Here is a 24,498-nt window from a genome sequence, read left to right on the forward strand (position 1 = left end):
TGTGTCACTAGCTCTGCATATAAAGGTGGAAACAGATGCATCTGATTAAAGCATGTGCTCCCAAACCAGATGCCAGGAAGGCCAAGGAAGCAGGAATCTGAGGTTTTGAGCTTCTATGTGGAAGGTGGGCTCTGCCCATTTCAAGAGGGGGGACATTCTTGAAATATTTGAAAGTTGTTTCAATGCTGGAAAGCACCCCCCTCCCCGCCACCCGAAATCTAGCTCTTTGGCTCCCAACATCAGTGCACACTCGACTTTCCATCATCACACTTTGAAAAAAAATGTTTACACCTAATTGTCCTAAAATTTGCACCCAGAATTTGTTTTAATCAGGTTTGGTAAGACATGCAGACACAGAAGTGACTGTCATAAAGGAAGGAGTTTATACTCACAGATCCCTAGAAACAGGAGGGGTGGCACATCCCCGCAGGGCCACACAGAGCAGCACCAGAGAGTGTCAGGACGTGGAGGGCACAATGTGGGAAGCCTGGCCCCAAGCTTTCATGAGGTTTCCCTGGGAAAACCAGGGCAGTGCAAGGAAGCAGTCTGCAATGAGATAGTTTGAATAATCTTGGTGGGCTCTGGGCTATAGGGGTGGTCTCTAATTGCCCAGTACCTAGCTTTGAGGTGATTTAGGGCAGGAGGAATACTGGCTCGGTGTGTGAGAGTTAGACAAATGGTGCTGTTGGGGATACTGAGTCAAGATTAGGCAGAGGGCTTGTACTATAACTGTAGTGCACCTGCAAAAGCTGATTGCAGGGGAGATGTAACAGTTGACTGTTAGTTTGGCCGTGCATATAGTGGATGCCAAACATACAAATACAGAATCTAGCAGAATGCAACCATTCCTCACACAAGCAAAAAGCCTCCCCCTAACCCCATCCTAACTCCACAGGGATAGAACCCCAAGTCTCACCAGTGACCATCCAGCTCCAAGTCCAGCCTCCTGCTCTAATTCCTGACACAGATGCCATCTTGAAATTCTGTTTTCTATGGAATAAATGATAACGTTCACCCAAAACACACACATAGAAAGTAATGGGGTGGGCAGAATATGAAATAAATTAGCAAAGCCAGTAAGAGAATACAGACAGGTATAGTGCTCATTGTAGTAACAGATCATGAGGTTAGAGTAGGTATGTCTTGCTTTCCTCTCCAGCCATTCTCCAGAATAAGCACCTACTGTATTCCACAAAAGCCAGATGGCTGCCTTCTCAAGCATGTAACGCATTCACTACAATAAACTTGCCACCAAGTGAATAATTTGAACCTCTGGGCTCTGCCAGCACATCTAGAGACCAGGGTTTGCCACTGCTGCTGGGAAGATGAGCATTTGGGCCACATTGGGAACAGCTTCTGTAATCGGAATCACTTAAGTTTACAATGAACCACTGACATTCTATGAGACCCATCTACCTTAGGTAGCATTTGGAGATCATCAAAATTACCACTTCTGCATCCTTACAGCCTTTGCTGGTGGCCCTAATCCTTGGGATTCCTCTGGAGACATTGTATTAATTGCATTTATGGTTTTGTTAGGTAGGGGGCACTACACAGCTTCCTCTTGCTTCCTCCTTCAGCAGACAGATGATGGACGTGTGCCATTGATAGGTTTGGATTTGTGTTGCCACCTAAATCTCATGTCAAATTGTAATCCCCAATGTTGGAGGTGGAGCGTGGTGGGAGGTGACTGGATCATAAGGGTGGATTTCTTCCTTGCTGTTCTCATGATAGTGAGTGAGTTCTCACAGGATCTGGTGTTTAAGAGACTGTAGAATCTCCCCCTTCTCTCTTCTTCCTTCTGTTGTAGAAATGTGAAGACATGCCTGCTTCCCCTTTGCTTTCTGCCATAACTGTAAGTTTCCTGAGGCCTCCCCAGCCATGCTTCCTGTACAGCCTGTAAACCGTGAGCCAATTAAGACTCTTTTCTTTATAAATTACCCAGTCTCAGGTATTTACAGCAATGTGAGGATGGACTAATACAGCCACATACTGAGAAGTTTCCCTAACTCTAACCTTGGGACCGAAGGTTCAAACCACTTCCCGCACTTTCCTGTAATTGAGATAATGGTTCTTCCTCACCAATGCACATCTCAAGGTCTTGGAAAAAGAAGTCTCTGATGAGTCCTTCCACATCAGGAGGAAGGCAAGCAGGTCATATATTAAGAAATCCATTCCAATATTCCTGTTCCTCCAAGTCTTCCATTACGTTGAACTAATTTCTGGTATCTCATCTTCACTTTGCATGGACTACCAGTTGAGCAAACTGTGAGTACTTTCTCCAGCTGTTCGACTTTGTAGACTAAACCCAAATCTTTAGAAAGCACACCCCTGTCAGCCAAACTCTATTTCAACTTTCTGTCCTTGGTCTAGTACCTCAAGAGTCCATTCCTGTGTATATTCACCAGATTGTGACCACAAACAAGCAGAATCTTGCAGACTTGGGGTGTGTTTTATGTTTCTTCTCAGGTTTTCCCATGCCCCACCTGACAGGACATGTGGAGATCTGACTCTAGTTGAAGTCTAGAGGCAGGGAGGGGGTGGATCATGAAGCAAACTGGTTTACCTGGGGTATGTGGTGTATCCTTCAGGCAAGGATGTGACAGGATTTTCAGCTTAGGCAGGAGCAGGCTCATCAGGCAGAGAAAGATAAACATTTTTCATTGATAAGGAAGGCTCCATGGCATTTATCATGGAAACCTTCCCAATTCTTTTTGTTGTTGTTGCTGTTGCTGTTGAGAAGGAGTTTCGTTCTTGCTGCCCAGGCTGGAGTGCCATGGTGCGATCTCGGCTCAGCACAACCTCTGCCTCCCGAGTTCAAGCGATTCTCCTGCCTCAGCCTCCCGAGTCGCTGGGATTACGGGCATGCGCCACAATATCCAACTAATTTTGTATTTTCAGTAGAGATGGAATTTCACCATGTTGGTCAGGCTGGTCTCAAACTCCCGATTTCAGGTGGTCTGCCAGCCCTGACCTCCCAAAGTGCTGGGATTACAGGCATGAGCCACCGCGCCCGGCCCCCCAATTCTTAAAGTCTCATTTCTTCCAGTCAGTGCTATGAACTAAGTGATGCAACAATTGGGCAAATCACAGGATTGAAATTTGAGCTTGAATTTTAGCACCTGGGAAGTTATGAATTAGTTGCCTCACCTCTGAATGCACTTTCAATATATCTCTTTAAGTGTTTCTCCTTCAAAGTGTGCACGATGTTATGCTTTCTCAGTAGAGAACAATGTAGAGACATTGCAGGAGGATGAGAGGGGGGGTCATTGCCGTTTCTGACACAGGTGGGGCAGTGGGACATTGCAGCCTCCCCATGGCTGTTACCTTTCTGAGGCCCTCTTGACATGGAAACAAGAGACCCACGTGATCTGCCTGCAGTTGACTGTGGCCAGAGGTCACGCGTGAGGAAGACTACAAAAGAACTCATTTAGGAAGAAGAGACTGGCCAAGATCACCAAAAGGGTGATTGTAGATAAGAAGAAGAGGTCCAAGGACCAACTTTTTATTTAGAGATTAGGACAATGATGAGCCTGCAAAGGAAATCAGGCAGGAGCAGCCTGGGGGAGAGGACGAAAGCCAAGCGAGAAAGGATCTCAGAAGCCAGGAAAGATGGCCTGCTAAGGAAGAGAGACGAGCAGCTGGGCCAAAGGCTGCTGATAGGTCAGGTGCCACGAGGACTTCCATTGACCTTTGGATTTAGCCAGGTAGAGGTTTTTTTGGGATGTTGGCAAGATGACTTTCAGCAAGGAATAAAGACAAAAGCATGATTTCAATGAGTTCATGGAGAATGGGCCAAGAAGGCTTAGTGATAAAAAGTAGGAACAACTCTCTCACAGACTTTCTCTTTAAAAGAGAGAAATACGATGGTAACTGGAGGGAAATGTGGGCTAAATATGTTATTTTTGTTGGTATGAGAATGAGATGATCCCATAGAGGAGTTAACCAACAACGTGGGAGATGGGGCATTGTTCTCTTGCCTACAGGCGCATCAAATCTAATGCCTCAGTAGAAAGCCGGCCTCGGCTAAGAGTGGTGGGGCCTGGACATTGTGGCAGCAGAGAATCTGCTTAGGTGCAGGTAGAGGGGTTGACAGGTGGCTGGGATCCAGTGGAAGTTTTCTGTTTGTCCCAATTTTCTCAAAGAAATAGGAAGAAAAGGTATTGGCTGAGAGTAAGGATAGGGGAGAGAGTATTGGAGATGCAAGCAGAGAAGGGAGCTTACATAGTCTTCTAGGAGATTAGAAGAGAAAACGGATTAGAGAAGAATAGTAGAATTAGTGGGTCTTCAGGGACAATTCAGGAGCTGTGATGAGGACCAAGAAGGACAGCTGCCTGTCCTTGCCCAGTGGCACAGGGGAGGAGGGGAGAGAACACTGAGCATTTGCAAAGACTGTGGTGGGAGCCGGGCATGAGGTAGCGGCCAGGCATGCAGTGGGGGCCAGGCGTGCAGTGGGGGCCAGGCGTGCAGTGGGGACCAGGCATGCAGTGGGGGCCAGGCGTGCGGTGGGGGCCAGGCATGGTGGTTCACATCTGTCATCCCAACACTTTAGGAAGCCGAGGCAGGAGCTTGAAGCCAGGAGTTTGAGACCAGCCTGAGCAACAAGACCCCATCTCTACAAAAAATTTAAAAATTAGCCAAGCACAATGGCATGTGCTTGTAGTCTGAGCTATTCAGGAGGCTAAGGTGGGAGAATCGCTTAAGTTAAGGAGTTCGAGGTTACAGTGATGTAGGATTTTTCTTCTCAATCACTTTGCAAGCTGGGGACTTCTGGCCAGTGACACCCCACCCAGGCCCTGCTTGGCTAAGCTGGCGTGCCCCAGCTTGCCTGTGTTATAGCTTGTACCCATGTTTGGCGGTTCCCAAGCTCTTGTACTGCACGCAAAAAGAATGAAGATATGCTGGACATGGAAGGGTGAGAAGGGTGGAGAAGACTCTTATTGAGCAACGAAACAGCTTTCAGCAGAGAGAGGACATGGGGGTGGTCCCCCTACCCAAAGGTGGGAAAGTCCCTCATATGGCTGGGTCCGGGGCCTTTTATGGACTCAGGATGGGGAGTGCATGCTGATTGGTTTGTGAGTATGCAAAAAAGGTTAAAGTGAAGACACCACTCAAAGGTGGGCATGACAATGCAGAAAACAAATTAGGAAAGGTTAGGTATATGTCAAATAGGTGCAGGGTGGGAACAATCTGAGGAAAGTGTGCCAAACAGGAAGACAAATTCTCCATCCAATCTGGGGATTTAACTTGTAGTTTGGTGTTCAGGCTTTAAACTGTCTTCGGCTTGGAGGTGGGGTTTCACCAGAGACCTGCCCCTATCTGCCCAGGCGTTTGGCTGCCTCCTACTGCTCTCAATAGTGAGCTAGGATCATGCCAGTGCACTCCAGCCTGGGCAACACAGTGAGACCCCATCTCAAAAAAAAAAGAAAGCAGTTTCCTCAGGGGAGAGCCAGGTTTCGGGTACAGCAGGAGGGGAAGAGAATGGCAAAGAGGTTGAGGAAATGGTGAATTACGCTGATAATAAAACCAAGTTCCAGATGGCACAGTAGAAGGGTTTTTGGAGTTGCTGAAGAGTGAGAAGTGCCTACTCTGGCTGACTTAAGCACAGAATTTGAGGGCAGGATATCAGTGAGGGCCCCTGGGAGCTTGGAGAACTAAGCCTGGAAAACAAGAGCAAGGTCATTGCCAAACTCATAGCACAGAAATGGACTTGTGAAGACACCACTGCTGCAGTTGGGTGCTGAGGGCCTCGGGGCCTGCACCGTCCCTGCCAGCCAGGGACCCTGGCTGCTGCTGCTGCTGCCCTTGAAACTGCCGACTGACACCCTTCTCCTCTGGCCTGTTTCCTTCACCTGCTCCCACTGTAAAGGCTGGGTTGGTGCACCTGAGTTGCTGAATGGAGCTCACAGGCCTTCACTCTCACTTCCAGGCAGGCTGGGGAGTGGGCACAGGGCATTTCCAAATTCTGCAGTCGATGCAGTTCTTCCTTCTACCGACATTCATAAGGCAGGTATGCGTTATAGGGTTTTTATTACAACTACAGAGCTTCCTCTCGGTCATATAAGCAGAAAGGGGCTTATTATAGACATTAACAACACACAGAATCTCAGGGAGGACAAGAGATGCAGCTTTGGAAACTATATAGCCAAGAATAGCACAGTGACCGCAGGCCACACCTTGGTGCAATTTTAACAAAGCCACCGCTCTGCCCCAGCGTGGGCACCAAGTACACTCAGGACCAAAGCGGAGAAGCTCCATCACAGCCTCCCCAGGAAAACTAGATGCTGCTGCTTCTGCCTTCGCCGAAAGAAAGTTCCCGCTCACACAGCTGTGGCTTTGGGCTGCCCATCCCCATTCCCAAATCCCTGGTGAGTGTGCCCAATTGGCAGAGCCCGTGCACCTGGCCAGCATTAAGGAAGCCTGGGCAACATGTTGTTTGTGGGTTCTACTGTGAGAAGGTAGAACTCAAAACAGTAGTAGTTCTCAAACAGTGAGAACTATCAAAATAGAAGATGTTCAAAGGATGTTGTGTATCTCTGAAGCAGAACTTCATCACTGCCAGATGGAATTTTCTCTTCTTCTCTTCTCTTCTCTTTCTTTTGACAGAGTCTTGCTCTGTTGCCCAGGTTGTGAGTGCAGTGGCATGATCTTGGCTTACTGCAACCTCCGCCTCCCAGGTTCAAGCAATTCTTCTGCCTCAGCCTCCCAAGTAGCTGGGATTACAGGTGTGTGCCACTACACCCAGATAAGTTTCATATTTTTAATAGAGACGGGGTTTCCCCATGTTGGCCAGGCCGGTCTCCAACTCTTGACCTCGGGTGATCCACCCGCCTCAGCCTTCCAAAGTGCTGTGATTACAGGTGTGAGCCACCATGCCCGGCTGGAATTTTCTGTATGTAAGAAAAGGTTATAGATGTTAGGAAGCTGGAAAATGACAAATAAGAAAAATGGCAAGTAGCCACCACCACTATTCCCAATCTCATTCTTCTCACTGCTCCAGAAACCACCAGCCACCACTATTTGAATTCATTATTCCACTAAAATGGAAGATCCTTGACGGCCCCTATATTTGTCCAATTTATTTAACAATTGATCCCAAGTGCCTAGAACAGTGCCTGGCACATAGAAGGTGCTTGATACATATTTGTTGATGGAACGAAAGACACTCGTTCATTTGCTGCATTGAAAAAAAGACAAAACTTCAAGTGGTTTGTAGGTTTAGAAAACTGCCAGAGGTAGCTTTACTTTGAACTCCATTAAAGTATCTACAGTAGAGAGAAGCAGCAGTGTAAAGTCCTCCCTCTCAACCCCTAGTGGTTAAACAGATTTTATAAAATAGGGTTGGACAATCAAGGACTAGCAGGAAGTTGCAGAAAGCGTAGGAATGGCAGAAAACCCAAAATAAACCTTAATGAGGTCACTGTACGTTCATTATGAATTTAGTGATTGAAATCAGGTGTAATTTATAAATTTTCACTACTACATTAGCCATCTTTTATGATTCATGCTATCACCTAAAACATATTTCATAAATATTAAAATTAGAAGACATAGGGGTTAGGATTTACATTTCAAAAAGCCACCCAGTTCCCATAGCCCTGCTGGGTAAGCCTTTATCTCTCTGTACCTTAGTAGCAGAAAACACAGGAGAAGCATGACCATGAAAAAGCGCAAAGTGCAGTGAAATGCAATTGAGACCTTTAATCTTTGCCTAAGCAATTCAATCAGAAAGTTCTGTAACTCGCAAGGCATTATAAAATATTCCACACCAGAGCTATTTACAAGTTAACTGCTCCTGAATAAATAAAAGTCCATGCGATGGCTTCATGGCTTTCTCTTAACCAAAGAGGAAAGTGAAACTCATATTTCTACGTTTTTAAATTTTTCTTCTCAAAAGGGGGCTTTATGAAATCTAGTTCTGTAGGTGTGTCGTTCCTCTACACTTTACTGCTTGTATAAATATACTTATGTATTCATAAGCAATACTGTGCTAGATGCAGAATTCAGATGCAGGCAACAGAAATCAGTGTAGTTATTTTAAACAGAAAGAGAAGAAAGGGATTTAAGATGAGAGACTGCAAGCCTACACAATCTTTGAACGGAATGGAGGAGTGAGCTCCAGACTGAGCCTTTAGGAAGGACTCCCAGAAAACACCACCATAGAACTAGAAGCTGCTATCTCTGCCTCGATCAGCGGGCCACCGCTAGAAACACGAACATATGGTTTGGCTGGGAGCCAGGGATCTGGAAGCAACTCCGTGGTCTCGGGACTGAGCCACTGAGTCAATGGGGATGCCAGTTTGTAAGATAGGGAACACACTAGGAGGAACAGGCGTGGGAAGTAGAAATGGAGCGAGAGTTCTGTTTTAGCCATGATAAATTTGAGATCTCAAAGGTAGACACTCAAGAGAAGATGTTCAATAAGAAGTTGGATATTGATGTTGAGTAAGATGTCGAGTAAGAAGTTGGCAAGTCTGGAGCCCAAAGGAAACTCTAAGTTGGAGATTTAATTTTTTTTTCTCTTTTTTTTGGAGGTAGAGTCTTGTCTTGCTGTGTCACCCAGGCTGGAGTGCAGTGGCACAATCATGGCTCACTGCAGCCTCCACTTCCTGGGATAAAGTGATCTTCCCACCTCAGCCTCCTGAATAGCAGAGACTACTGGCATGCACCACCATGCCTAGCTAATATTTTATTTTTATTTTTTATAGAGAGAAGGTCTTGCCTTGTTGCCCAGGTTTGTCTCAAACTCCTGGCCTCAAGCAGTTCTCCCACCTCAGCCTCCCAAAGTGCTGGGATTACAGGTGTGTGCCACCATGCCCAATCTGGAGATTTAACAGGTTTCATACTATATAGGTCAGGCTGCAATTTGCTTTCTATTTTTTAAAATTCAATTATACCTTTGAGATCAACTAACTTCATGAGAAACTAGCTTGCTGTATTCCCTTCTCTGCCAATCTTTCAGTCTTCAAATCCAGAGTAATCTAGTTTCTACCACAAAGGGCCCACAAAAAGTGTTCTGAAACATCCAGTGTCATCCAAGTCCAAAATTGGACAGCTTTTTTTCCGTTCTTCCTGTAACATTTGGCAGTGTTGGCCACTCTCTGCTTCTTTGGCAAGAATCTCAGAAAACACTAATAACTGCTCCAGGCAGGAGCCTGGAAGAGGTTACCAAGCTAGAGAGGGAAGCAACAGCATGGCTTGCTAAGGGCAAACAGCCCAGAGGAAACCCACAGCTCTGGTCAATCTTGTTGTTGATTGCTAGATCCAGAGGCTGTTATAGACCTCCCAGTTACAGTGAGGTATCTGACAACCTCTCACAAGGTTCTTGAAGCTCCGTGGTGGAGGGTATCTTGGATAAATCCAAAGAGACACATTCAAGAGTAAATTCTCCACTGTTGGAGATCTCACTCACTCTGTTTGGTCTCCACCAAAGACATGGTTTTTAATTCATGGAGCTGCACTACAACAGCTCAAGGACTCCCAGCCAAAGTTTTAGTTTTTCTAGGAACATAAATGAGCCAATAGTGTGGAAATCGGTGATTAAAAACAAACCTCGCACATTTTAAGACAGAATTATTACAAGTAGCGTGTACAAAAGGAAAATAATAGCCTACATTTAGTTCTTCTAAGCCTCATTCCACAAGAGATTGAAATCGAAATATTCTGGGCTGGCACACCATAGCTGGAACATCATATTTTATTCTAGAAACACATTTGCCTTGGCAAAGAAGAGCGTGCCTAGAGGAGTGGTCAGGATAGTGAGGGATCTGTGATCCTTCGTTCTGAATCTAGAAAAGTCACTGGATATGCCCCCTCCCCCCGCCCCCCAACACGGTCTTATGTTCTGAATACAGAAGTCACTGGATATGCCAACACACACACACACGCACACACACACACACACATACGCACACATGGTCTTATGTTCTGAATCTAGAAAAGTCACTGGATGTGCTGACACATAGACACACACACACACACACACACACACACACACACACACGGTCTGTGGCCTCTTTCCCAGGCATTCCAAGTCCAGCAAGTTCGCTGGGAGCTGTCGGCCCATTCAGGAAGGCCCGGGCCTGGGTTTGCCTCTTCAACCAGCTACTGCAGGGGCGTGGGGAGGGGGCATAGGAGACTTTGGACTTTCCTTTGAGGCAGTAGAAGGCGTTACATCCAGAGGCGAGATTCTAGCCTGGGGTCCCCGCCTTGCCGGCCTCCTCTACCTCTCCTTCTGACTCCCTTTCCTATGCCCCTCCCGCTGCCTCTTTCCCGGCCGGACAGAGTCCAGCCTTAACCCGGGCAGGGAGCGGAGCCCCGTTAAGGCGGTGTGGGGAGGAGGCGGGGCCAGGGCAGGGGCGGGGCAGAGCCGGGCGAAGCTGGGCGGGTCCTGCGCCCTGGCCTTCTCGCATCTCCCGGGTTAGCTGCGTGTCCGGGTGCTAGGCTGCAGACCCGCCGCCATGACGCTGCGCGCGGCCGTGTTCGACCTTGACGGGGTGCTGGCGCTGCCAGCGGTCTTCGGCGTCCTTGGCCGCACGGAGGAGGCCCTGGCGCTGCCCAGGTAAGGGGGCCCAGCGCCGCCGCCGCAGTGGGTCGGGGCCTCAGGAGGCAGACCGCGCTTGGCTTGCAGCCCTGCTTTCAGATTGCTCCTGTGCCGGAGCCCTGCGAATCATGCGAATCATGAAACTAAAGACCTGGCCCTGAAGTGCCAGTGCATATGAGGAGATCCGTTGTCTTTCTGAATGTTCATAATTAAACGTTGCCAAGGACTCCAAAATTGCTTTCTGTGAACTTTTCCAAAAGGGAGAGGAGTTACTCATGGAACTTTCTTCTTCTGCTGCGTCCTGTCTAATGGGGTGGCGCTTAAAGATGCGAGCTGAGATTCAGGAGAGAAGAAAGTTCTCTCCCCAGGTGTGGGTTGCATGTTTACTTGTGTAATAGCAAACTGCAGCAACGCCCAAAGCCACATCACTGGGAAATGGTAGATGGGGTGTGCAGAGTGAGAGCTCAGGGACTTGGGAAAATACCTGTTCTACTACATGAAAAAACCAGCCCACCAGAATCTGAAGCTATTTATACAATATGGTTTCAGCTATGGAAAAAAGGTACATGCAGAAAAGTGCCTGAAAGAAATAGGCCAAAGTACATCAAATGGGATTAGGAATAATGTAATGATTTTCTTTCTCTCTCTCTCTCTTTTTTTTTTTTTTTTTTTGTAGTTTCCAACTTCTAAATTTATAAACAATGTATTATTCCCACATTCAGAAAGGAGAGAAGTATACTTATTTATAAAGTGAAAAAGAAGGCCAGGCATGGAAGCCATTGTTCATATCCTCCTTTTACATATGAGGAAACTGAGGCACAGAAAGAAACCAGCTGTCCAAATCACATAGCTGTTAAAGAGCAGAGCCAAAAATCCAACCTCAGTAGTCCATGTCCGGAGCCTTTGCTTTTAATATAGTAAGGAAGACGAGATGGCAGGTAGCTTGAGGGAAAGGCGAGTAATCTCTGTGCTTTGGGAGGCTAAGGTGGGAGGATCACTTGAGGCTGAGAGTTCAAGACCAGCCTGGGCAAAATAGCAAGACCCTGTCTCTCCAAAAATAAAAATAAAATTAGCTAGACATTAGTGCATGCATGTAGCCCCAGCTACTTGGGAGGCTAAGGCAGGAGGATTGCTTGAGCCCAGGAGTTGGAGGCTATAGTTGTGTCCAGAGTTGGTTCCTGCCAGTGGGTTCGTGGTCTTGCTGACTTCAAGAATGGAGCTGTGGACCTTTGCAGTGAGTGTTACACTCTTAAAGATGGCGCAGACCCAAAGAGTGAGCGATAGCGAGGTTTATTGTGAAGAGCAAAAGGACAAAGCTTCCACAGCATGGAAGGGGACCCCAGCGGGTTGCCGCTACTGGCTGGGGTGGCCAGCTTTTATTCCCTTATTGTCCCTCCCATGTTCCATTTCTGTCCTATCAGAGTGCCCTTTTTTCAGTCCTCCTCGTGATTGGCTACTTTTAGAATCCTGCTGATTGTGCATTTTACAGAGTGTTGATTGGTGCATTTTACAGAGCACTGATTGGTGCATTTTACAATTTTCTTGTAAGACAGGAAAGTTCCCCAAGTCCCCACTTGACCTAGGAAGTCCAGCTGGCCTCACCTCTCCATCCCCCCTCCTAACAGGACACCCCACCTGCTACTGGGAACTGGGTGATGACCGCTCTAGCTACTTCCTGCTGGATGGGGCAAAGAAGGGGCCCTGCAGTTGTAGTGTCCTCCAGAGGGGAACTCTCTAGGCCAGTCAAAGGGTCAGTGGGTCGGTCTAGCAGTCCTCGGTAGAAGTTGTGAGTTAAGCTCATTTGGGGTTCCATTTGTAAGACCATCTGTAGCTTGATGGCCTCGATCCTGGAGGAAACAAATTTGAGAAGGAGATTAAAAATACAGAGACCGAAGGTGAGTAATAGCAAGATGGCTGTCACGGGACCTAGAAAGGGGAGAAGCCAAGTCGCCCAACTCCAGAGGTTGGTATAAGAGTTTGAAAGGCGTTGTCTGGTTTCAGAAGCCTTTTCCTGTAAGTGCCAGGCAGCATCCTGTACTATCCCTGACTGGTTAGTTTAAAAACAACACTCCTCCCCTAAGAAGATGCAAAGTCCTCCTTTCTCAGCAGTGAGGAGGTCTAGGCCTTAGCGGTTTTGGAGAGTCACTGTTGCCAAATAGTCTATTTGGGATTGTAGAGTAAGGATAGATTTATTTATTGCAAACTATCTGAGAAATCCTCTGAGAGTGTGTGGTAGTAGGATAATGAAGTAGTTAAACTGGCTATTCTGGTTCCTGTAGCAGTGGGCATTCCTAGCCCTATAAGTAGGGGTATTAGTTGTATGGTCCTGTGCTAACAGACTTGAGCTTTGAGGGGCACTGATAGGGTCTGATTTCCTGTGGCAATGTTAGTGTTGGAACTTAGGAGAAGGTGCACGTGCCTGTCCAGCTGGTGGGGAGGCAGATGTAGGTTGAAGTTCCACATAAGAAGAATATGCCTTGGCTGGGTAGAATGAACTAGTTGTGTATGTTAAAAAGGTGTGTGAGTTTGTTGTTTTCATTTTCCCACACTCCTAGAATACTTGCCAAGGTAGCTCTGGTGAGAGGCTGAAAAGGGTGTTGGGAGCAGACTGAGTGGCTCCCTGTGTTCTATTTTCCCATTGGAGAAAAAACCGTTTGTATCTACTAGGAACCATTCAAGAGAGTAATTGAAAGAGGGGATAAGAAGGCATTCACTAGTGGTGGGGGCACTGCTGCAGGGGGTCCAGGCGTGAACAGTCATGCAGGGAGTATGTTTGCCATTACAAAACCCAGACTGTTTGTTAAGCAGGGAGGAGGTGATGATTTTTGGGGGCCCTGAGAAGCAGACAAACCATCTGAACGGAGCTGTTTGGGTGACTCAGGAGTTACTATGATCAGTTGAGGCTTGAAGTTATAGGGTGTAATTACACTGATGGGAGAGTAGGTGCCCCAGGGGCAGGCCTGATAACAGGTTGTGTTGGATGCATAAAGGGGCTTGGAAAGTTAAGATGGTATTCAGTATTCGTGGTTACAGGGTCTTGTATGGGCTTTTCCTGAGGATTGTGGCCTCCAGGCACAGTGAAGGTGGTATTTGTATCCCTAGCCCCTGGAAACTCCCTGAGTTACTGTGGCTTTAAAAGCCAGACCATTGTCACTTTGTAAGCTTTGGGGAAGCCCAAATCTAGGAATTATTTCATGAATTAGGACTTCAACCACTTCTTGAGCCTTCTCTGTCTTGCAGGGCAAGGCTTCATCCAATTTGTAAAGGTATCAACGCAGACCAACAAGTATTGAAATCCCCTTGACTTAGGCATATGGGTGAAGTCTAACTGCCGGTCTTCTCCTGGATAGTGCCCTATTCTTTGTTCCCCCAGAGGAGCCTTATGATGGACCAAGGGATTATTCCTTTGGCACACCTCACAGGCTTTAACTACCTGTTGGATGGTCTGAAGGAGATATGGCCCTGTAAATAGGGATTTGGCCATTTGATGAGTGTTCTCAGTGAAAAGTTTGGTGGAGCGTCTTAAGTATTTTCCACTGGCTGGCTTCGGGTATGAGTACCTTTCCGTCTTCTGTTGTTAACCACCTGGAGGGGAGAAAACTATGCCCCCATGAAAGTCCTCATTCTGTTTCGGTTGGGGAATACTGGGGCTTAATCTCTTGGAGAGGGTTGTTCCATACCAAGGGTCCTTCCATAGGTATTTCTAATGGGAGGTTCCACCTGGCAGCAATTTTGGCCTCAGCATCTGCCTGATGGTTTTCTTCTGCCTTTTCTCCTTCACCTTTTTGATGGCTTTGGCAGTGTAAGACTGCCACCTCCTTGGGTTTTTGCACTGCGTGCAATAACTCTATGATTTCCTTGTGGTATTTAATGGGGGTTCCCCCAGAGGTTAGGAACTCCCTTTCCATATTGCAGCATGGGCATGTAGGATTAGATAAGCATACTTGTTATCTATATACACATTTTTTTTTTCCTTTCCCAGTTCTAAGGCTCAGGTAAGCACTACTAGTTCTGCTAACTGGGTGCTGGTCCCTGAGGAAAGAGTCTTACTTTCAAGTACTGTTACATCACTAACTATGGCATAACCTGCGCTTCGTATCCCATTCTCCACAAATGAACTTCCATCGGTATATAGGTTAAGGTCAGGATTAGCTAAGGGGACTTCTAAGAGATCCTCTCCGGTGGCATAAGTCTGGGCTACAATCTGTTGGCATTCATGCTCGATTGGTTCCCCATCCTCTGGGAGAAAAGTGGCAGGGTTCAGGGCCACACACAAGCGCCTGGTATCTAAACAGGCAGTTGTCTGAGAGCCATAAATTTCCTTTAGCACCTAGTATGCCATTTACGTCAGTAGTAGTCCAGACAGTGAGATGCTTTCTTTGTATTATTTTGATAGCCTCCAATACTAAGATGGCCACTGCTGCAACTACCCATAAACAGTGAGGCCAGCCTTTTGCCACTACATCAATTTCCTTACTTAGGTATGCCACTGGTTGTGGGGTTGTCCCACGAGTCTGAATAAGGACTCCAAGAGCTATTCCAACTCTCTCTGTGATGTATAAAGAGAGTCTTGTCCTTTGGGAAGGCTTAAAGCTGGAGCTTTTACTAGGGCCTGCTTTAAGGTTTTGGAGGCTGTTTCTGCCTCTGGTTCCCATTCTACTAGATTAGTGTTTGCCCTCTGGGTCTCCTTGATTAGAGTATAGAGCGGCCTGGCCATCTCGCTGTATCTGGGGATCCATAGTCGGCAAAAGCTGGTGATCCCAAGGAACCCCCCACAACTGTTTTAATGTCTTAGGGTGAGGACAAGCCAGTATAGGCTGTATTCAGTCTTTGCTGGGAGCCCTGGTTCCTCTGGCTAAGATTAGACCTAGATATTTGACTTGTAGGCAGAACTGTGCCTTCAGTGTAGATGCTGCGTACCCTTGATTAGCTAGAAAGTTCAAGAGATCTAGAGTAGCCTGCTGGCATGAGGCTTTTGAACTGGTAACCATAAGTAAATCATCCACATACTGAAGGACCAGAGTGCCTGGGCTTGAGAAGTGGCCTAGATCTTGGGCCAGTGCCTGACCAAAGAGATGAAGGCTATCCCTAAACCCTTGAGGCAAGACCGTCCACATAAGTTCGGATATGTGGTCTGTGGGATCCTCAAAGGCAAAGAGAACCTTGGAGTCAGAGTGCAGGGGAATGCAGAAGAAGGCATCCTTGAGGTCCAGAACAATGAACCATTCTGCTTCCTTTGGTATTTGAGAGAGCAGGGTATAGGGGTTGGGTACAGCTGGATATAGAGGAATTACTGCCTCAGTGATGAGTCTAAGATCTTGTACTAGTCTCCACTGAACGTTCGGTTTTTGTACTCCTGGAATTGGGGTGTTGCAGGGACTGCTGCATTTTCTTACTAAGCCTTGAACTTTTAAATGTCTAAAAATATCCTGTAATCCTTTATGAGCTTCAGGCCTTAAGGGATATTGCCTTTGATAAAGAAAAGTGGTGGGGTCTTTTAGCCTGATTTGGACTGGGCAGGCATTTTTTGCCCTCCTGAATTGTCCTTTCAATGCCCAGACTTCAGGGTTGATTCCCTCCTCAAGTAGGGGACAACAAATGGGTAACTTGTTCCCCATATTTATATAGATAATAGCTCTAGCTTTGGCTAATATGTCCCTCCCTAATAAGGGTGTGGGACTTTCAGGCACAAGAAGAAAGGCGTGTGAAAAGAGCAAAGTCTCCCAATTACAACTGAGAAGGTGGGAGAAATACCTGGTTACAGGCTGTCCCAGGATTCCTTGGATGGTAACAGACCTTGAGGACAGCCATCCGGGGCAGGAGATTAACACTGAGAAGGCTGCACTAGTGTCCAGGAGGAAGTCAATTTCCTCACCCTTAATGGTTAAACTTACCCGGGGCTCAGTCAGGGTGATGACATGAGCTGGCACTTGCCCCAGGCACCCTCAGTCCTGTTGTTGAATTATCTGGATGGGGGCTTCTGGCCCAGAGAAACTTTGTCCTCTGGGGCAGTGTGCCTTCCAATGATTGCCTTGGCATAGTGGACATGGGTGAGGGGGCAGCTTGTTTCTTGTTGGACAATCTTTTTTAAAGTGTCATTGCAAAGCACACTGATAACAAGCCCTACTGGGTGATTGGCCTGCTCTGTTTTCTGTCTTCTCTGAACCACCAAGGTTTGTTTGTCTGAGGGCCATGACTAAGGCTGCAGCCTTTCTCTTATCTCACTTTTCCTTTTCGGCCTGTTCCTCTTGGTCCCTATTATAGAACACCAAGGTTGCCAGGTTTAATAATGTCTCCAAGTTTTGTTCAGGGCCCAGGGATAGCTTTTGGAGCTTTCTCCTGATATCTGCAGCTGATTGGGTAATAAACTTATCTTTTAGAATCAATTGACCCTCAAGGGAGTCAGGTGACAGGGGAGTATATTTTCTTAAGGCCTCCTGTAGCCGCTCAAGGAAGGCAGTAGGATTTTCTTCCTTTCCCTGAGTTATGGGTGGACATCATTGAATAATTCATGGGCTTTTTCCTAATTCTCCTTAGTCTTTCTGGAACACAGGTCAACAGATATTTGCGACTCCGGTCCCCATGATCTGAGTCTAGGTCCCAGTGGGGATCCATACTGGGGATGGCTTGTTGACCGGTAGGGAATTTGTCCCTTTCTTCGGCTGTCATTCTATCACTTACTTGACTAAGATACCATTTACTTGACTAAGATACCAAACCCTCAGGCTGCAGCTAAAGCCGCATTCTTTTCATTAAAGGGCAGGGTTTGATCTAACAATAGCATGACATCTCTCTAAGTGAGGTCAAAGGTTTGCCCTAGACCCTGTAGGACATCTGTATACCTATCAGGATCATCTGAAAACTTCCCCAGGTCTGCCTTGGTCTGCTTTAAATCAGAGAGGGAGAAGGGGATATATACCCAGGTTGGGCCAAATTCCCCTCCCCCTACAGCTTGAAGGGGACATAACCGATACCCGGGGGTTTTATGGTCTCTTGGAAATTTCTTTGCTTGTTTCCTTCTGAGTGGGGGAGATTAGAGGAGCCTTATCATTAACAGGAAGAGGAGCTGGAGGTAGGCTAGGATATGGAGGTAAGCTCATGTTTTCCAATACCAAGAATGTTCTTGTTGTATCAAGTTGCTTTTTTTTAATGACCACCTGCCCTTGTTTTATAGATTCAGTGGTATCTTCTTCTGGTATAGTTATATTCTTTCCCTAATTCCTCTTCTTTTATCATCCCCCATTCTCCAAGAAGAAGAAATAATTTTCCCTTGTTTTCCCACTCATCTAGTGTGTTGTAGTTATTTGTTTATATCTTGCCTCCCTTGTTCTTCTATGAGCTTCCTATGAATAGCATCATATTTTTCCACTTTGGCGTCACAGCACATAGTACAATGCCTCACACACTTAAGGTGCTCAATAGGATTGTTAAGTTGAATATTGCATTGCTTCTTAATACTGAGCAGCAGATACTGAAAGGGACCAGGAGTCTTTTGGAGGAGGTGGAAATGTTCTAAAATTGGAATGTGGTGATGCTTACACGACTGTAAATTTACTGCAAATCATTGAATCATCATACTATGTGAATTTAATGCTATGTAATTGTCTTAGTCCATTTTCTGTTGCTTACAACAGGATATTTGAAACTGGGTAATTTATAAAGAAAAGGAATTTATTTCTTGCAGTTATGGAGGCTGAGAATTCCAAGGTTGAGGGTTTGCATCTGGTGAGGGCATTTGTGCTGGTAGGGACTCTCTGCAGAGTCTCAAGGTAGCACAGGGCATCATATGGTGAGGGTGCTCAATGTACTAGCTCAGGCCTCACTTCCACTTCTTATAAAGCCACTAGTCCCAATCCCATGATAACCCATTAACTCATTAACCCATTAGGATGAATTAATCCATCCATGAAGGTGGAGCCCTCATGACCCAATCACTTCTTAAAGGCCCACCTCTCAATATTGCTACATCGGGGATTAAATTTCAACATGAGCTTCAGAGGAGACAAACGTTCAAACCGTAGCAATAATTATACCTTAAGAAAGCTGTTTAAAACACCAAAAACTGTTGGCAAAGGTATGGGAAAACCATTGCTGACATTGAAAAGTTGAGCAAGGCCACAGATATTACGTATATGTCTCCTTATAGTTGGTCCAGAGCTGACCACTGTTACCTGCAAGAGGGTGTCTGATAAAAGGTATACTTGACTATTATCAGAAATAAAGCTCCCAGGATGGGGATATTTGTTCTGTTACTCAGGGCTGGTAATTTTAACTGGCTTGCCACTTCAACTGGAATTCATCTGGAATTGGCAAGCCAGTTAAAATTACTTTCCAGACCTGAGTAATAGAACAAATGCATTTGTACACATAAATACGTTTGCTCTGTTACTCAGTGTACTTATTTACTGGGGCTGCTGTAACAGCAAACACAGACTGGATGGCAACAATGGAAATGTTTTCTCTCACAGCTCTGGAGGCTGGAAGTCCAAGATTAAGATGTCAGCAGGATTGGTTCCTTCTGAGGCCTCTCTCCTTGGCTTGTTAACAGTGTTCTTCTCCCTGTGTCCTCACATGGTTGACCCTCCGTGTGTGTCTGTGTCATAATCTCCTTATAAGGGCAGCAGTCCTATTGTTGGATTAGAGCCCACCTGTATGATCTTATTTAACTCAAATTACCTCTTAAAGACCCACTCTCCAAATACAGTCACATCCTGAGGTATTGGAAGTTAGAACTTCAATGTATGTATTTGGGATGGAGGCATACAACCCAGCCTTAACACAGTGATATGGTTTGAATTTGTGTCCCCACCCAAATCTCATGTCCAGTTGTAATCCCTAATGTTGGAGGAGGGGGTTGGTGGGAGGTGATTGGATCATGGGGATGGATTTCCTCCTTGCTGTTCTCGTGATGGTGAGTGAGTTCTCATGAGATCTAGTTGTTTATAAAAGTGTGTAGCACTTACCCCTTCTCTCTCTTCCTCCTGCTCCAACCATGTAAGACGTGCCTTGCTTTCCCTTTGCCCTCCGCCATGATTGTGAGTTCCCTGAGGCCTCCCCAGCTATGCTTCCTCTACAGCCTGCAGAACCATGAACCAATTAAATATCTTTTCTTTATAAATTACCCGATCTGAGGTACTTCTTTATAGCAGTGTGAGAACAGACTAATACAGGAAACTTTTTAAAGGTTAGAAGATGAGATTAAGATAAAATAGAAACTAGAGAGGCAGAATCGAAACCAGAAAAAAACATATTCCATTCTTTTTGAAGAAGGTGAACTCATGAAAAAGTTCTTTGAGACCATGCCTGGTGCACACGAGGACAGTAATGGCCAGGTGCCCACTCTTGGTTCTGACCATTAAATGGTAAAGTAGGAAGCACCTCTGGTTGAAGCTGCTATCAGGTGGTTTCCCATGGGCAGCTTCTCTGTGGAACATCCTGTGATTTACTGTATGGTCTCATGTCCTCAGCTGGATGGCTCCTTGTGGGCAAAGATACCAATTTGAACTGCGTTTGCATTTTCCAGTTCCTGGCAGTATGCCTTTCTAGTGGCTGCTTCTCAATGAATATGAACAGTGTCTGTTGCCATGTGCTGCCATGACAAAATGCACAGAACGTTCCTGATGTTCTTTGTGTTTTCCAGAGGCCTTCTGAATGATGCTTTCCAGAAAGGGGGACCAGAGGGTGCCACTACCCGGCTTATGAGAGGAGAGATCACACTTTCCCAGGTGAGGGGACATCACCACACAGAGCCCTTTGGATGAATGTTCTCTGCCTGCGTGCCCATCTCCCCAAACTTGGGGCCCACCATAATAGAAAACACCCACCTTTTCTGTGAAGGCAAATGTTGTTTTAATGGTATTAATGGGAGTATTGCAGTCACCTTAAAACATACTTGCTAATATATTGTGGCAAATGGTGAACGAAAACTGTGATGAAACTATTGGGAAGAACATTATTGAATTATTGACTTTTTATTTAATCCATAAAAAAACCTCAATAATATTGTTGGAAGGTAAGAAAGAGGGAAATGCTATATATTGTCTTCTTCTTCTTCTTCTTCTTCTTCTTCTTCTTCTTCTTCTTCTTCTTCTTCTTCTTCTTCTTCTTCTCCTTCTCCTTCTCCTTCTCCTTCTCCTTCTTCTCCTTCTCCTTCTCCTTCTCCTTCTCCTTCTTCTTCTTTCTTCTTTCTTCTTTCTGCTTTCTTCTTTTTCTGAGACAGGTTCTCACTCTATTGCCTAGGCTGGAGTGCAGTGGCATGATCATGGCTCACTGCAGCCTTTACCTCCTGGGCTCAGATGATCCTCCCACCTCAGCCTCCCAAGTAGCTGGGATTACAGGCACACATCACCATGCCCAGCTGTTTTTTGTATTATTATTATTATTGCTAGAAATGGGGTTTCACCATGTTACCCAGACTGGTCTAGAACTCCTGGGTTCAAATGATCCACTCACCTTGGTGTTCCAAAGTGCTAGGATTACAGGTGTGAGCCACCATGCCCAGCCTGTATTTTCAGTGAACATACAGAATTTAGAGTGAATTTCTAGTAATTGCTATGAAAATCCTGCGTTTCATTCAGACTCCTTTGGTGGCTTCTGATAGTCTGTGTGTAACTTCTAGGAAACTGGCATGGCTAGAGGGAAGAAGCCTGGAAAACTATATCATGCTAAAGGCTATTTACACTTGAATTGTCTTAAAAAAAAAAGTCTTATCTTGGGAATGAATGTCATCTTTTAACTTTTCATGTATATATACTATACAGACAGAAAAGTACACATAGCATACAGCTTGATGGCTTTTCACATACTAAGTATACTGCTGTCACCAGCACCCAGATCAAGAAATAAAACATTCTCAGCACTGTAGGCAACACATAACCCCGCTCTGGACACCATCCCTCCAAGAGTATTACCATTCTAACTTCTATCCAAATAGATCACTTTTACCTGTTTTGGACTTTTTGTAAATGGAACTGTGCAGATCAGCTCTTTTGTGTCTGGTATCTTTTGCTCAACATTGTGTGAATGAGACTCATAGTTGTTGCATGCTTCCATAGATCATTTTATTCTCATTGCTGCATGGCATTCCATCACATTCATATACCCCAATCTATCCATTCTTCTATTGATGGGGGTCTGGGTAGTTTTCAGTTTGGGACTATTACAAATAGTGCTGCTATGATGATGTGTATATATAACAATCCATTCTGCTATTAGTGAGTGTATTAGTTTGCTAGGGCTGTGTCTTATATAGCACCTTTAGCTGCTACCTACAGCAAATATGCCATAGACTGTGTGACTTAAACAACAAACATTTGTAGCTCACAGTTCTGGAGGCTGGGAAGTCCAAGATGAAGGCACTGGCAGGTTCAGTGTCTGGTGAGGGCTCTCTTCTTGGTTTGCAGATGGCCACCTTCTTGCTGTATCCTCACATGGTAGAAAGCAGAGAGACAGGGAAAAAAAAAGCAAGTTCTTAGCTGTCTTCTCCCTGTGTCCTCACATGGTCGTCCCTGTGTGTGTCTATGTCCTCATCTCCTCTTCTTATTTGGGCACCAGTCATATTGGATTAAGATTCGTCATAATGACTTCATTTTACCTTAAGTACCTCTTTAAAGGCCTGATTTCAGAATATAGTCACATCATGAGGCTCTGGGGGTTAGGACTTCAACACAGGAATTTTGGGGAGGACACAGTTTAGCCCATAACAGTGGATATTTGGGTAGTTTCCAGTTTGGGGCTTGCTATGGTCCAAGTGTTTGTGATACCCCCCCCCCCACCCGCCAAAATCCCTATGTTGAAATCCTAACCCCCAAGGTGATGTTATTAAGAGGTGGGGCCTTCAGGAAGTAATTGGGTCATGAGGGTGGAACCCTCAGGAGTGAGGTCAGTGCACTTATAAAAGAGATCCCAGACAGCTATCGAGTCCCTTGTACCATGTGAAGACAGCAAGAAGGTGCCATCTGTGAAATAGAAGGCAGGCCCTAACCAGACACCAAATCTGCTGGAGCCTTGATCTTGGACTTCCCGGCCTTCAGCACTGTAAGAAATAAATTTCTGCTGTTTATGAGCCACCCAGCCTCTGGTCTTTTGTTATAGCAGCTGAGATGGGCTAAGACAGGGCTCCTAGGAATAGCACTGCTATGACTGTGGGTGAATATAATACAATCTATCCATTCTGCTGTTAGTGGGCATTTGGGTCGTTTCTGGTTTGGGACTCTAGGAGTACAGCTATGAACATTTTTGGCCATGTCTTTTGGAGAACATATGTTGGCATTTCCAGTGGGTATGTGTCCAGGAATGGAATTGCTTGGTCACAGGGAATGTATATGTTTAGATTTAGTAGACCCTGCCCGAGCTTTTCTGAGTGGCCATACAAATTGTCCCCTCACTTCACTTTGACAGTGGATACCACTCATGGAAGAAAACTGCAGGAAGTGCTCCGAGACCTCTAAAGTCTGCCTCCCCAAGAATTTCTCCATAAAAGAAATCTTTGACAAGGCAATTTCAGCCAGAAAGATCAACCACCCCATGCTCAAGGCAGCTCTCATGCTCAGGAAGAAAGGTAAGGATCTGATACTGGCCAGTCTCAGGCCTGACCACACAGAACCCTCGGGAGCATTAGGTCAGAATCCGTTGAAGTGAGCTTTGAGATCACAGATCTTCTGAGCCATGATGGAAAGCCTCTTTAAACATGGCCCCAAAGCAAGTTTTATCCAATGGCAAAAGCAGCACTATTAGAAAAGCTGGAAAAATGGCAGAATTTTACTTAATAAAGCAATTGATGCCCATGACTGCCTTGTGAGCATCATTCTCCCCTTCAATGGCACTTTAGTAATGACCCAAATGACATGATCTTTTGTCACAGTGATTAAAAAACAAGGCCTTTTTAGCAACTGTGATTTTCTCAGCCTCTGGGTATCAGAGTGTCCAAGCTAATGAGTTGGCTGACATGGGCTCAGATTATGTCACGTAGTCTAAGACATGAGGTCAAGTTCATCCATAGGCGTTGACTTGGTGTGAACACCTGACTCTTGTCATAGGCATACTTGAAACTATTCCACCCTCTTATCAGTAGACTTACCTGGTTGAGGCTGAGCCATCCGGTGTCTGCAATTCCTCCCTCTTATTGCGTGGGAAGAGTCTCACCATCAACTCTTCAGTGTCTTCTTTCCAGCATTGCCTAGTTCTCACCCTCGCTGGTTAGGCAGATAAAGCCAGGGGATAATCCTATCTCTATGTACACTTCTCTAGTTTTGAAATAGGAACCTAGTCCCTGATTGCCAAGGCAAGTATTCTGGAATTTAGTCAAGCAGTGTTTTCAGTAGCATGGACTAGAAAGAATGCTGGACCTTCACCATGTGGCTCTGGGCGGCTCGTGACTTGTCTGAGCTTGTTTGCTCATCTGTGAATGAGGGAGGGTAGGATCGGCCCTGTCCACCCCTGAGGTGGTGGAGATCAAAATGAGCTGCTGAATGTAAAAGTGCTGCTCCACTGTTGTCAAGGAGGAAGGAGGGTAGTTTCTCCATCTAGGCTTCTGAGGGCCTTGAATGAACGCAACTCACGCTTGTGTCTGTGTCAGAGGTGTTCATGAGTCAAGATGATTCTTTTCCAGTTTGTTGGTTGAAAGTTGGGCATAAGAGATTGATAAAAGTGAGCACAACCTGCTTGGCCCATCATTGGAGTCCCCTGGGGGTATCTGGAGCATTTCAGGGCAAAGGTCTGTAGCTGGTCCATCTACTAGTGGCTTTTTGCTCAGGATTCACAACTGCCATCCTCACCAACACCTGGCTGGACGACCGTGCTGAGAGAGATGGCCTGGCCCAGCTGATGTGTGAGCTGAAGACGCACTTTGACTTCCTGATAGAGTCGTGTCAGGTGGGAATGGTCAAACCTGAACCTCAGATCTACAAGTTTCTGCTGGACACCCTGAAGGCCAGCCCCAGTGAGGTACGGAGACC

General features: G+C 46.0%; 1 protein-coding gene across 7 annotated transcripts in view; it reads left to right on the top strand.

Moving 5' to 3' along the window:
- Positions 1–10,046: 10,046 nt before the first annotated feature.
- EPHX2 (epoxide hydrolase 2) overlaps positions 10,047–24,498 on the top strand; it is a 53,990-nt gene continuing 39,538 nt past the window's right edge. For 4 of the 7 annotated variants that reach the window (XM_063669380.1, XM_054499823.2, XM_054499821.2 and 1 more), the window contains exons 1-4: positions 10,387–10,561; positions 20,184–20,268; positions 22,943–23,102; positions 24,297–24,487. In XM_063669380.1, the coding sequence (XP_063525450.1) occupies positions 10,461–10,561; positions 20,184–20,268; positions 22,943–23,102; positions 24,297–24,487 (537 nt within the window). In that variant the 5' untranslated portion in view covers positions 10,387–10,460. Of the gene's footprint in view, positions 10,562–20,183; positions 20,269–22,942; positions 23,103–24,296; positions 24,488–24,498 lie in introns of all 7 variants that reach the window. The other 3 variants (XM_063669381.1, XM_063669382.1, XM_054499819.2) reach the window with 2 other exon arrangements.

The sequence above is a fragment of the Pongo pygmaeus genome, chromosome 7, assembly GCF_028885625.2.
Source record: "Pongo pygmaeus isolate AG05252 chromosome 7, NHGRI_mPonPyg2-v2.0_pri, whole genome shotgun sequence".
Classification (NCBI taxonomy): Eukaryota; Metazoa; Chordata; class Mammalia; order Primates; family Hominidae; genus Pongo; species Pongo pygmaeus.